At 39.0% G+C, this 15,068-nt stretch overlaps 1 protein-coding gene across 10 annotated transcripts in view; it reads left to right on the plus strand.

Moving 5' to 3' along the window:
• IKZF3 (IKAROS family zinc finger 3) overlaps nucleotides 1–15,068 on the plus strand; it is a 40,256-nt gene that overhangs the window by 2,219 nt on the left and 22,969 nt on the right. For 8 of the 10 annotated variants that reach the window (XR_005831380.1, XM_040617467.1, XM_040617469.1 and 5 more), the window contains exons 2-4: nucleotides 134–287; nucleotides 3,293–3,346; nucleotides 4,583–4,693. Coding sequence is in view for 9 of the 10 variants with exons in the window: in XM_040617467.1 (XP_040473401.1) it covers nucleotides 236–287; nucleotides 3,293–3,346; nucleotides 4,583–4,693 (217 nt within the window). In the remaining variant the exon portion in view is untranslated. The remainder of the gene's footprint in view (nucleotides 1–133; nucleotides 288–3,292; nucleotides 3,347–4,582; nucleotides 4,694–15,068) is intronic. The other 2 variants (XM_040617465.1, XM_040617464.1) reach the window with 2 other exon arrangements.

Here is a 15,068-nt window from a genome sequence, read left to right on the forward strand (position 1 = left end):
TTTGTTGCTTCTATTAACTAGTCAAATACCAGGATAAAGTATTAATACGGTTATGTAGTAAAATGCCATAGCACTTTTTTAGCAAGCTATTTGAATATTTTTGCTCACTTTGGCTATTGGCGTGGAACGCAAGATGGCTAAGGATTGGTTTCAGAAGCACATGAATTTTACTTCTGCTTTGTAAAAGAACATCGTGCGTCAGCTGCAACACACGCAAGACAACCGTCTTCTTTCCATGCACCCTAGGCAGTGGATCTCTTTGAAGCTTGGGAAGACTAACGTGTTCTGTAAGTGATTTCCTGCATTGTGCTTTTCTGAACGTTTGGTAGAAATACGGTCTTATTTGTACAGAATCAGGGATGGAAGCTTCCTAGACTTTGTCCTTCTATCGTGCTTACATGACACAGGGAAGGATGTGGCTTAAAATACTCAGGCAAGTGACCTGAAGTTAAATATTAAGAGACCACTAAGCCTGTAAAGAAGCTGCTTGAGACTAATATCATAAGAAACCAGGTACTGATGAGTGGATGTTGGAGGCTTCAAAGTGATACAAAGATGGGAATATTTCTCAACAGAAAAAGGAAACATATGGTATATCATTGTTCTTACCTCTTCAGAAGGAGGTTTAGATTGGATAATAGGAAAAATCACTTCACCGGAGGAGTTGTCAGGCACTGGAACAGGCTGTCCAGGGAAGCGGTGAAGTCACCAGCATGGGAGGTATTTAAAAGATGTGTAAGACATGGTGCCTGGGGACACAGTTTAGTGGTGGACTTGGCAGTGCTATGTTAACGGTTGGACTTCGTGGTCTTAAAGGTCTTTTCCAACCTAAACAATTCTATGACTCTATGATTATACTGCCCAGCAGCCCATCGTGGACAGGAGCCTGTTACGCTCAACAAAATGTAAATAACTACACAGAGACCATCTCGATGTTCGATGAGCGTCAGAGGACTGGCTGAGGAGGTGCCGCCAGGCTGCTGCACGGTTCTGGCAGTACTGTTGGTTCTCTAGCAGGTCACCCTGTAGCTGCAGCTCAGAGGGGCTCTGAGCAAACTGCTGACTGAGGGGTGTTGCATCAAGCCCTACGCCCAGAAACTTGTGCTGGTGCCACTTACCCAACGAGCCATAGCAACGTGCGCATCCTTAGTGGAGTGACTGCGCTTGGGAGTTGTCCTGGGGAATGCAACGATTGCTAAACCAATATAGTTATCCAGGGTTATATGCAGGACTATCTGATTTGAAGCAGCCGCATAGGGGCTCTAATTCTTTGTATCATGACCACCTGGTAACCCAGGGGAAGGCAGAATTGCTGCAGTTTCCCAGTCACACCTCCCCCCTCACCCAGCAAGCACCCTCTTCATTTGATCCTGGGGCTTTGACCAGTTCAGTGCTTTATCCCCCAAATGGGGCAACTGCACAGGATTTCTGAATGCAATTAAAATCTAATTCAAGTATTGCAGAATAGTGGGGATTTTATTGTCTTGCTCAAACCCTAATTATTCGCACAATTACAAGGGTTTGTGTGATTTAAGTATCTATATTATTGCAATGTAAAATCAATACTAGAGAGAATTTTGTTTGCCTACCCTGCATTTATTGATGTTTCCCCATCATTATTTGTGGTATAAAGTGTCCATTTGCTTCTTTGTAGCTCACTTTTCCTGGTATGATAAAACGAAACAATGACAAATTAAGAGCTGTAACTATGGAGTTCCTTGATCTTATTTTTTTAAAAAACCTGCAAATTTAGTAAATATTTGAACTTTTTGTCATTTAATTCCATGACTATCTTTATGGCACCAGGCAACATTCTTAGCTCTAATGAAAGACACTTAATGAAAAGCTTGCATTCATGCTAAATTTTCCTGAAAGGATGGGAGCTCTGGTTTAATTTTAGGATACAATTCATAAGTGCTCATAGCTTAACAACTTGTCTCCAGTCAGGAGTTACACCCTGAAGAGCTCAGGCAACTGCTGGTGTTTTTTTCTTGCTGCTCTTTAGTAATAGCTAGTTAAGAGTAATGGGAACTACATGCATAATGTAACTCTTAGACCCATTATTGAGAAATGGCAGCTGAACGCTTTCGTTTAGGAAACAACAGAACCAAACATTTAAAAAACCTTTGTTGGATAGCTCTATTATTGCTTTGTTTTTCCTTTGAGTTTGCCTTTATTTTGTAGGATGCCTCAGCCCATCCTCTATTCATGCAGGGTTTTTTTGGATAGCCTTATCTGATACTAGGCTTCTTCGCTGTGGAGTTAACAGAGCTTTATATTTTGACATTGCAGAGACCACAAAAATGTTCCATATGCAGTGGTGGTAAAGACAGATAATTATGGGGTAAATGTCACTAGCGGTTAACACCTCATGGCTGCTGCATGTGTATTTCTGTTATGTAACTGCCAGGAATGAATTTTGTGAGTTTGGGAGCTACTATTTTTTGTGTTCAAAGATGATAAAAATTTTTTTGGTGTGTAAAAAAAAAAACAAACAACCCCCCAAAAAAGAGGAAAAAAGCTAGAGGAAAGGAAGGAGGAAGGAAGCAGGTAGCTGTGGAACTGTTAAGAAAATCAGCCCTCATATCAATGAAATCTCAAGACAGCAAGGCATTGAGTAAGACTTAACTGGACAGATCTGTGCCTCCACTTAAACATGCCCACCTCAGTTTGGGCATTGGAGTGGGAGATGTAAATACCTGCAGCTTATATTTTCTTTAATGCTGTCTGCTGAGTGCTCAGCGTTTTTGGAAACCAGGCCACATACGTAGTCCTCTAAAAGTTTTTAGAAATTCCTGACATTGATCCCTATCAGAATTGCTAAATGGGAATTAGACTTGCATTCCCATGAAAACCAAGTAGATCTTGTGAAGACAATAGGGTTTTCCCTTGGTTTTTGGAAAAGGAATGTAAAAATGTCTTGTACTTTACAGACATTCCCTTCACATAGTTACTACTGCTATGCTGTGCTCACAGGGTGCAAAATGAGATGTTAAATCGAAAGTGTAAGTTATTCTATAATTTTTAGTTAGAAAATAATACTTAATCCCTTTTCTGAGCACGTGCCAGCGCTCAAGACATAATGAAGTTGTACAATGAAATGTAACAATTGTTTGGTATTTATTTCTTTGAAAATTCTGCTTTTGCAATTTTGCTTTCAGCCAAGAAAAAGGACATTTATAAGATTATAACAACTGTGGCGTGAACAGTTCTAAATAACTATAAATAAGCATTATTATTTATATAAATATATATAAATAAGCAACTCAGACTACTTTTCTGTCTTTTGCAGATTCACAGGCAGGTATGGACCTAAGTAATTCTCAGGAAAAGCCCGTGGCTGCAGGTACTGTGCTGTTCAGGTTATGTTCTTTCACTCTCTCTTGAAAATTTTAAATTTAAATGGAGAAAACCACATGAATTTCAGCCCATTTAGATTCCCAGGACACTGAATAGCATGGTCACAGATACAAAGATGAGCATTAAAGGTGAAAAATAAATTCTAGAATTGAAATAAAACTGTGGAAGTTCCGTATAGTATTGGAAGATGATATTAAAGGGAAAAAAGACCATAATAGGAAAGGAAGTGTTTTCAGGAGAAAGCTGGAAGTTCTGATTAGGGAAGCAAGCATAACGTGATTCTTTTGGTTGACTGCTTTTCTGAAAATATGAAAACAAACCTCTTGTGTGAGCTGGATAAATGTTTTAATCAAAATACAAAACTTTTTTTCAGATCCAATGTAGCATTTAGCCTGAGGACTGGGTTTTTCACTATCCAACTGTTAATAAGTTAAACAACTTTAACAGCAGTTTCACAATGTTGCTGTAAACTCTAAAAAAGTCATAGGATTGTTGAAAGAAAACACTGTCAGTTTTTTAAACAAAATAGTGATCTAAAATTTACAGAAATATGCATAATATTGCGTAAACCTATATTATGGATTTTGTGAAAGAGGCTTTAATTGAAAAAAATCACCCAAATAAATCTCTCTATAGTTAAATATTTGGCTTTACTTCAGAGACGAGAGGCTTGGATTTCTGGGACATACTCCTGTCACAATGATCAGCAGAAAACTTTCTGGTAGTGTTGATGAAATAAGCAGAGAAGTGCAACTGGGTTCAAAGAGGCTTCCGATTAAATGTGCTTGAGCAGTTTCCTGGCCTGGGGCCAGAATGATTAATATTTTGCCCAAATGAACAAAGTAGAGCTGTGATTTCTCTTCCATGCTCTGAACCTGCTTGCTTGCTTACCTCCTAGCAGCAGTTCTCAGAAGACCTATGATATATAGAGTTACACATACTGGATTTTTTTCCTGTTTTGTTGTCATTTAGAACAACCTCCAGGTTAGTTAAATCTGAGCCAAAGCTTAAGACTTAAAGGTGTATATTCTGTGTGAGCGTTTGTACATGACTTTGGGAAGCAAATCCACTAAACAAACTGCAACTAACACATCTATAGGAAGGACATTGTGGGCGTTGTGAGCAATATTGGGAGTCCTCAGATACTCTGAGGTGATTACCTGGAAATATTCTTGGAGCATCAATAGTTAATTATTGGGTGCGGTGGTTGTTTTTTTTCCAGAAGGACAGGAGGTTTTGACAGACTGTAATCTGAACAAATCCCAGGAAATGGAAAATATGGATATTGCAGAAGATATGAAGGAACACAGTCAGTCTAATGAAGAAGCAGGAGGTAAAGTGGAGGTTTAATTCTGAAAATAATAGTTACATTTTGTCTTTTTATTAATCTGATTATGCTATGAGAGTGATTAGAAAGTTTATTCTGGATCACAGCTCTGGTTTTCCATCATGTCTATAAAGGGAATAACAATACAATTAATTTAGAGCATTTCAACATGCTCTAAAGGCAGAGCAACTGTTGTCCATAAGGGAACCTCGCGTGCATTTTATGAAGGTCACTTTTAAAGGATCTATGAAATATGGATAGCAAGATAAAAACACACGTACATATGGTGAACTCCTTTAATGTGTGTCGTAGCATACAAATTCTTCAAAGTATTTTGCCTGTGACATATGGGTGTTAGGCCTGCACTGTTTATTAATGTTGCTAATCCACTCTGATATCTGAAAAATAACTTGGCTATTTAAAAAAAAAAGTCATTTTTGAAAGAAAAGACAAGCTACCTCAAATTCATAGGACAAGACAGCCCTGTAAAATTTAAAACTGCAGCAGTAATCCCGTACTTTAAACTGTGGGTGAACAGAAAGTTGGTTAGTTTACCATGTTTATTGTTTAATTTGAACAGTGAACCCTTCCTGTACAACTCTGAAAGAAGACACAGGTATGAATAAATTATTAAACCAGTATGTACTATTTTTTATTTAAGAGGTTCTACATAAATGCATATTTCTGTGTATCTTTAAAAACTAGGAGGTCCTCTTCAATTACTAGATAAAAGAAACAGTTCCTGGTCTGGGCAGTCTTACAGGCCCTCAGAGTTCAGGATTTGAGTGTGTGTATATGACATAGATAGAGAACATGAGACTCTGAATGTCCTCCTTGATGTCGAAGCTCATCAACTGAAATCACAGCAATAATAAACATTCCTGCAGTGAGCTGAGCTTGTTCATTTATGCCAGTTCTCAACCACAAACAGTGAAAAATGCTGCCTGGTAGAGGATGTGGTATACATATCCTGGGGAAAAGACATATATTGTTTTACCAGTTTCACGTTGCCTTTCAAGTGCTGTATGTCCATGGCAGTACAGCAGTGTCAAGATGAATTATGTCTGTGGCTTTGGTTGGTAGTTTTGAGGTAGCGTTTACATATCACATGTATCAAGTAAATCACTAAAGACTTGTCTCTGTTTTGGTTGCCCGAGTAGCCTTGGTTGTTCCCTGTAACATAAATGTGATTATTTTGGACTAAATGAAATGTTCAGAGGTTAAACTTTTGCATTATTAAAGATTAAACTTTTTCTATTTATTAACAAAATACAGAACAACATAAAACACTCAAGGGAGTGCTGCACTAGCAGAAAAGTCCTTGAGGAGGGGGAAATTAATCTTACTTGGGTATCTACAGCACTGATGTCTAGAGCTGTGTTGGTGTCTGGCCTTTCTTGATGGTCAGTGGGGAGAGAGCACGCAGATTTTCTGACCCAGTTTGGGTGTCTGACCTAGGATGAAATGCCTCACATCCCCAAAGTACCTGCTGCTTCACAGGGCTCCGTTTATAGTTGGTGGGGAGAAGCTTAGTCTGGATGTCTGTGGTGTAGAATCTAGCTTGGGCCGGTGAGCTCTGCTGCGGGTACAGGAAGCCAGGGCAGGGTTTCTTTCACAACCTGCCCCGTACTGACCATCCAAGAGGAATTGCTCTAGCTTTTCCCCACCTTCCCATTCCAGCACTCTGTCTATCCTGCTTGCACACTTGGTGTCATGGCATCAAGCAAGTCTTTTTTCCGTTCCTTGATTGTCATATGCCCTTCAGCTTCAGTACTATTTCTCAGGCTCTTTTTCATATGTTTAAGTCAGGTACAACTTAGATGCTGGTGGGAAAATATTTACCTTGATACTGCTCCTATACATAATTCATTTTTTTATATGGCTGCTGATACCTTAAAGTCTCTTCACAATTTGTTTTGGAATGCAAATACTGAAAATTTACATCTGAAAGATAATGCTATAAATATCAACAAAACATCATTTCACCCTGATAGGCTCCCTTATCATTAGAGTGTTCATTAATTATAAAGTGAGTGCGAACCTATGCAGTACCACCGTGCTCTATGCAGTACCACTGTGCTCTATTCTTTGATTCTCACTATAGGAACAAAGCAACGATTGCTAGAAGAAAGCTGTTTTAAACGCATAAAAAAGGTAACTACAGTATCTCAGTGTAAAATGGCACAAAATAAAATATATATTGTGTTTACTTCATTGCTTCACATACAGTTCTCTACAGTCATTCTGATACCGGAAGCACAATAAATCTTAAATATTTAAGCATGCTGTGCTAGTACTCTAGACTGTGCGAGTATCAGTAGATGCATTTAAATTTCTTCCTAGCACCAGTTCAGTTGCTGTTGGATACTAAAATTCACAAATAATCTCAGCTTTCATGTTGTGCCTACTATATAACAGTAGCAGTTACGTTAGTCACTGCGCAGTCCTTGTGGGTCAATAACTATGTCTATCTTCTACACTAGTGAAACCACATTCTGATGGTGCTGCCCTGGTGGCAGTATTATTTTTCGGGGATCACTAACCTTGGTAAAAATTAATACATAATATTCTCCAGAATCACAGAATAGAAATACTGTCAGTATTGGTGATGGCTCTTGGGAAATGGCTTATGTCCTGCCTGCCTGAAAAGTCTGTCTGTTTATATATATATATATATATATATATATATGTATATATATATATGTAAAGCACTCTATTTGGCACTTTTCCAAATGTGATTGCTAATACTGTCATTAGGTATTAAATTTGATGAGAAATAATGAGAAATATTTGTGTGGTTCTCATAAATGTTAATGACAGTGTCCATGATCCATCCCTTTTTGCGAGCAAGCAGTTTTACTTCAGACTCTTCACAATTCATTCTGCAACACAGAAAACTCTCCTTTTTTTCCTCCTGATCTCCTGCATGATCCATGCCCGCAGGGTTTGTTCCATCTGCTGAAGGCCATCGTAAGAACATGAGGCCACTGACTCATAGAGAGAGATCAGGCATTTGATAGCCTGCTTTCCACTGCCTTAATATGTCTGTAACATCTTTTTCTTCAGTACAATTATGTCTGTTTTTTCCATGTTGTGTCAACCATTCATAGTAAGTAATCTTCCAGTTTCTTGAACCGCACATTTTTTTGTGAATCTTGTGTTATTGATGGGTGACACTCTAAATACATGGTGGGGACTTATTCTGAGACTTCGGACAGAAGTTGGAGCCTGGTCAAATCTAGATGTTGTCTAGTTTGGCGGAGCCTTTTATGCCAGATCTGCAGAAAGTGATACTGTGATCCTGTCAAAAGGCTATGGAAATTTCATTAAAGGCACTAGATCAAGTAAGGCATAGGGCTGAAATGTCATCATAACTGGTGCTTGTCTGCTATAAGAAAATCCACTTTTTTAGCAAACAGTTCCGTATTTGTACACCGCTGAGCACATGCAAACATGCTGGCTGATGTGGTGTTCATTATGTCTGTGTCGTAACTGATGAAGGTGAGATGCCATTCAATTAAAACAATTCAACCTGTCCTATTGTACACCCCTTTGAAAAGGGCTTCATCTGTGATGATTGCTAAGTATAGGGCAAACAATTAGGCAGAAGGCTATAGTAATATGTTAATTAAGACCTTGATGGAAAACAAGGGAAAAAAAGAAAGAAAAAAACCCTTTTTTGGCCTCAAGGGAATAGAAGCTGCATGCTGTGGTGCACATGGTGTATGCTTGCATGCAACCATAAAAATACACTGTTCCCATGGCGCTTCCTGTATCTAGTCTGAAAAGAGGCAAGCAATGAGACAGACAGGGAGGAAGCGCTTAATTTCCCTTGTTTCTTTATGCACCCCCAACACTGTTACCTTTGGTGGCCAAAGCTGAAGCGTCTTTAATTTAAAACCGAAATAAAAAAAGCCACGTTCTCTCCTATGGGAGTCACAGTCAAGCACAAGTGTTTAATTATGTCTTAATTCCCTCCTCTCTTGAGGCAGACAACTTTTTGGGTGTTATGAATGTTAGCGAGCTTTCATGGTTGCGAAATAAAAAGAAATAGAAGCCACATTTGTGGTTTATGGATGCTAATTGCTGCTGCATTTAGGTGTGTGAAAGGGGGCGGTTAAAAGGCTGGAGTGAGACAGGAGAGGATGACAAACCCTCGCTTTGGCGGGTACTGAGGTTCCAGTGGTGCTGCTAGCACACGCACTTATCTGCTTGAAAAGGAAGTGCCGTTTTTTATCAGAATATTACATCTCCCAAGCCCAGATCGAGCCCTGCCGCTCATGGGACTCAGGGGTTATCTCACAACATCAGCAGTGCTGTGCTGCAGAAGTTCACTTAACAGGGGATTTCTGTGAGTGTTAAAACTAGGCAAGGAGTCTGTGCTGCTTAACTGTGTCAGGTCCCCGCTTTGGTGCCTGTGCATGAACTGAACCTAGTTGCGTCTGAGTCTTATCAACAAAAGATCCTCTGGAGTTTGTTTTAGCTCTACTATCCGCAGCAGGAATGCTGCCAAGCACGTTCAGTGACATCAACACCGTCATTGTCACCACAGCCTGTAAATGATTGACATCAGCTTGGGCTATGCTGCGCAGTGGGGTAGCCCAGAGCACCCAGGGCTGGTACAGAAACTGGGATCTTCTGATTGCCTTGAAATAATCAGAAAAGCGCAGCTATGTCTTGTTCTAATTAACCCATTATAGTTAGCAGAAAATAGAATTGGCTTTTGAGGTATCCTGACTATCAGATGTCTGGAAGGAGGATGGATGCACAGCATTATTCCAATAGATGATGGACTGCTTTCCATAACTTTTAAAACAGCATTTTTCTTCACTTGTTCTACAATGTGTGCATTGGGTTAATAGAAAATAATTACTTGAAATTAAAGTTGAGAGGAATACTTATTCCTTTGGCATCAAAGGAAGGTCTAGTCCAGGGTAGATGAGTTGTGGTGTGTTCCCTCCCCACCTCCCCCAGCAGGAAATTGGTGAAGATGAAGAAAACGGCCTAGGAACTCAAATCACATGTCATTGTAGAAAATAATCTGTTTTCAGAAGTATGGGTTGGTGGAAAGGAAATCAGTTAATTAAGATGACTCATGTTTTGCCCCCAAATGAGGCTGTTCATTTGGCACAAAATGTGTGAGTTTAAGGGGCAGGTTTGCTACTGTTTGTGCTGCTGGAAAGGTATCAGAAAGCAGAAATAAATGCACAAGAGTCAAAACTTTGCTAAAACACAGCAAATAGTTCCATGTGCATTGGAACTGATGAAACTTGGTTTCCAGTGGGCTGGTGTCTTGTTGTTGGCTGACTTTTAGTTGGATGATGCAAAGTTTGCATCCTGTGCTAGATGCCAGGTTTTACTTTTGGTACCTCAGGCTAGCTTTGCTGCATCCTCAGTGCCATCTCCCGTCACACTGCATTCAGCTGCTCCAGTTCTTGTTCCTGTTTTTGTTCCCTCTGCTGCTTTGCAGGAGCTGTTAGGAACTTTTGTTTAATTCAGAGCTCGGTTCTGTACATTGTTGTCGAACAGTCTGTTGCTGCACCTCACCTGCCAAGTGTGCCAGCCACACTGGCTGTTTTTCCTGGTGCAGGAGCACCACCTCCAGGAGTGGTTTTGGGAGATGCCGGTACTCCTGGGCGGCATTGAACAGACAAATTGTCAGAAAAGATTAATTCTGAGATGCCCTCTCCTCTTCCAGGTAGGATTGAATTTGGTGTACAGGTCTGAATGTTACGAAGCGAACACAGAGTGGAAGCATATGCTTCTATAGAAGACCAAGCTAAAAGTAAACCACAAGTATTTAATTATAAAAACCTCATTTTGGAGAGAAAGTAATCTATAATTCAAGTCTCAGAATGCAGATTATTTACTACTGGGAAGTTTTTGATAGTTGAATCAAATCAATACAGTTAGTTTTGTCAAGATTAACGTGTTCAAGGATTTTAAGCAACATCTTAACCAAGCTCCTGTCTTCAGTTTATAGGTATTAAAAATCTCCATTGATACTTATCACTGATTTCCCTGTTCTTCACATTATTATATTTTCCTCTTCATATGATATTTTTCTAGTACCAAACACAAGAGTATATTGCATTGTGAGGATAACTTTTGGGAGATTAATTAGAAAAGGCTAAATGAAACTACACTTGCAACTTCTCAGATTTGAAGTTCATTTGAAAAAGCAGTTGACCAGAGACGATCATGCCTGAGTGGTCGTATTAATAATAGGTCCCTTGATATAACTAATGAAGGCTATTATCTGAATTTAACATGTGGCCTTTTTCAGTCTGACTGTTAGGTCCAGATGTTCTCTGATTAACTGTCTAATTGAAGTCTGATTTAACGGTTGTGATTGTATCTGGCTTTCTGGACTTCAGGAATTGTCATTTTAGAAATGTTTTCTGTGAGTGATGTTATCCTAACTGTAACAGAAGGGAAGAACTGACACAGGTTCATCTTTTGCTGTGTTCCTTTTTCATTTGTTTTTGGTTTAAGAGGGAGATTTTCAAGATATTAAGATTTGAAAGGACGATGTTAACAGGTGTCATAAATGAAGCAAAAATTCATCTGAGACAGGCTTTGGAAAATCTGGGCGCTGTAGGCTCTGGGTGTGGGATAGCATTCCCTCTGATCCTCTGTGCTCCTGTGCAGCGCTGGGGAATAGGCAGTTGAGGAAAAAGGCAAGCTATCGACACTTTTTTAAATTAAAAAAAAAAAAAAAATATAGAAGTCCGTGATAGTTTTAGCATAGTACTAACCATCATTTTCTAGCCCCCAGTCATATTGTCTCAGGTAATAACATTCTGCTTCCACAAATTCTGTTTGTAGTGTCAGTTAAATGTGTTCTTTTTCATTTCCTTCCCGAAACCCTGGCCTAGCGCTGCCTGGTGTTGCTGTGCAGTTTTCCTGTTCATCCCCAGCTTTGGGGACGCTTAGGTTTGGATAACACTTTTCCTTTATCGCTATTTCTGTTAGTATAACTGTAACGTAATTTGGAAACCTTTGGAATGAAAGTCCTAAAACCCCCACTCGATTATTATTAGGCAGAAATTTGTAATAAATGGGAAATATCAGGTATGAAATTATAGATTTACAGAGGAATATTCATGTTTATAAGAAAGATTCTAGGATTCGAATAAGATGCTTTAAGAACCAGTTACTTAAATCAAATTTCCTGGCTCTCATGAGCTTGGGGATGATGCATGTTGTTTGATTTATTTTAAATATTTTTTTTAATTAATTGTGCAAATAGATAAATTATACTGTGTTTTAATGATAGAAAGACATTGGTATTAATGAAGTAGAAAACACACATCCAAGTGCTTGGAAAATGATGCCTGTTTTTTTGTTCTTTTTTTCCTTTCCAATTCTCAGTGCTGCATTTCAATTTGATTTGTTTCTATTTTTGTTCAAGTCACAATAAAAACAAGAAAACTCATTACCATAGAGCATGCACTCCACAAAGGGGAATTATGAAAGTTTCTCTCCTATTTTTAGAAGTGAAATTTCCACCAGGTGCATACTGCAGTGGTTTATTTAGGAATTGCCACTCAAGTATGCTTTATACAGTATCTAAACAAAATAGATGCTTGGTTTTTTGTACAAAAATGGGTACTGAACAACAGTACTAAGAAAATACTGCAAGGCACAAGGACAAAATCAAAGCCAATATGTCCAAGTAATAATTTTTAGTAAGCCAAGGAAGTGAAATGTGTGGATTTCCAGTGTGCTGTCAAACAGAAACACTGAATGTAGTACTTGTGATTTTTTAGTGCAGAAGAATCTGGTTTGGCCTGTAGTGACACAAAAAGGGCGCTGCAGCTGTGGAGACACCTGAGTGGGACAAGTCCAGTGGCATACGCGCTGTATGAAGGAGTACATGTTTATTGCCACTACGTCTTCATTACTGTTGTTGCCACTGCTGCCTGGCTGGAAGCAGATACTGCTTCTAGGTGATTGCTTCTTCCTTTGTTGGCAAACAATGATCTCATAAAATCATTGCTGCTGTTGTAAAAAAAGCGAGCTTATCACTGGAGTCAGTGGAAGGAACAAAGCCAGGTTGGGCCCAAAAGGCTTTAACTCCTTTCCCTTCCCTAGAACTGGTATCTGCAGTGATGTAGAAGGCAGATATGGAGAAAAGTTGCCTTATTGCTGTGTTACCTCTATTAAAAAAAAATAAAAATCTCACGTTGCTATTATATCACATCACATTTTATAATTCCGCATTACTTACAGTCTCCAAATATTCAATATATCCATGTATGTCACGTGTCATTGATTTCTTCTTGTTATGTAAGAAAAAACATAGGTATAGCATTGATTTTGGTTTTTAAATAATTTTGATGGGATGTACTGCAAAGCTCTCTCTATTCATTAAGGAGTATGTTTGGGTTTTAATTCATGACATCTCTTCCCCCACAGCACGTTAATTCCATTGTAGAGGTGTTTGTCATAAACATGCAGGATTCTGACTTAAATTTGGAAACTCCGCTACTTTTTCAGTTTCACCACATGTGCCTGTTCTGTTTCTAGTTGGTTTAGGTAAAGGAATCTCGCATTCTGGGAGGGGACAACTCCAGTACATGTGTGCTAGGTTTTGGGTTGATACTGCTGTTTCTGGGGACAATTTGTGGCAATAAAGGTGATGAATCATCAGTTAATACCTGTCAGATCCAGGTAGTCACAAGAATCCTTCAGTATGCACATGCATAGACTCCCTTCTTGTTTCTTTGGCATCTGAATTCTATTAACAGCTGTCAAAACGTGGTAAACTATTTATATGCTTTCACAATTTGTTTAATTGGATAGTTAGGAAATGGCATACAAGAAAAGCTTTTCTTTTTTCTTTTTTTTTTTCTTTAGTCTGGCTGAACATCTGTAGCATTAGGGGCTCATTATCTCTGAATTGGCATAGCAAATCAGCAGCATCATTAAAACGCCACATTAAGATGATTAAGTTTCTTTGTTATCCAGTTGACTTTTTGCATGTGCTGAGGATTTCATGATTATGACCCCACTCCTTGTAAAACACTTGAGCAACATCACCCTTTTGTGCCGTTGTCTTTAATAGCTTCTGTTTTTTATTCTTTGTGCTTTTCATAACACTACTGGTAAACTTTGCTTAACAACAGTGCAAAACTTACATTCTTTTCTCTATACGTGATGCCAAGGTCTTGGATTAAATATAGTAATTGGGGGATTTTCCTTCTGAGACTTCCTCCTGGAGAGAATAGCAAAGATAAAACTCTAGCTTGTCCTAATTGCTGCTATTGACTTCTTTTTTTATTCATGCATTTTATAGAACATATGCAAGCCCTGTTCATGTGGTGACTCAGTCTGAAGTTGCCACCACGGCTTTATTTTGGATTTTTTCCAGAACCCATTGTTTTTACAGTGTTTCAGGTGAAACAAAAATATTACTCTGGAGTATGTCTTTCATCTTGTAATCATCTCCCCAGGAAATGAAACCATGTGCATCAGCCTTAACGCATCACACTGGTACTTTGTTGTGTAAAATCTACAACATTTTTTTTCTGCAGTGTGTATTACCTTCATGAACTGCCTGAAGAAAAATAGTTACCTGGGTTGGACACCCTGAATGTTTTTTTCCTCTTACAACTTCTTTACTTTCCTGAGCATCGAAGAGATGATAGCACTTCTTTTTTTCAACTGGGGGAACTTTGTTAGTGTTGTTAGGGATAATTGTGTCTTTCCTCAGTTAAATTTTCCTTTTCTACTTGAAGTTACAGCCACCTTCCTCTTGGTTAAGGCAAACCAGCTTGGAAACTCCCTGATGTCATTAAAATATGTTGATATGATGTTTAAGTGACAGATACCTTTCCACACAGCTGCCGATCTCCTGATCTCACAGTATTCCCTGTGTGTGCCAGTGCACAGAACAAAAGTCAGGGCTGAAAAAGGAATTTGGTTGCTTCAGACCTCTGCAAGCACTTGGTTAATTTTAGGCTGACCTGTAGTGAGCTGCCTTTTCCTCAGACTGCTTTGTACCAAAGATTCCTTCTGTATTGCTGCCAGGAAGACAGAGTGAAGTCTAAACAGTAACAGGTGTGTTAGGACAGAAAAATTCCAACCCTTCTAACACTTACTTGGCTAAATAAAGCCTCTTCCCTAGTGACTTCTGCTGGCTGTTGTTCTTAGTCATCAGAAAGTGAATTTTTTCCGTTGAGGTTCTTCAAATGCCTGCATGTAAACTGCAAAGCGCTCGAGCTTTGATGGATATTGCTGACGGCTGGAGTAGCAGTGATGTTTGTTGCAGGGAGGCAGTGGTGGAAAAGCCTTGATCAGAACTCAGGTGCATCCTTCACCACCACTACAAGAAAACACAAGTACTGCAAGCAGTCAGCATGCAATATGGAAAATG

The sequence above is a fragment of the Falco naumanni genome, chromosome 18 (genome assembly GCF_017639655.2).
Source record: "Falco naumanni isolate bFalNau1 chromosome 18, bFalNau1.pat, whole genome shotgun sequence".
Lineage (NCBI taxonomy): Eukaryota > Metazoa > Chordata > Aves > Falconiformes > Falconidae > Falco > Falco naumanni.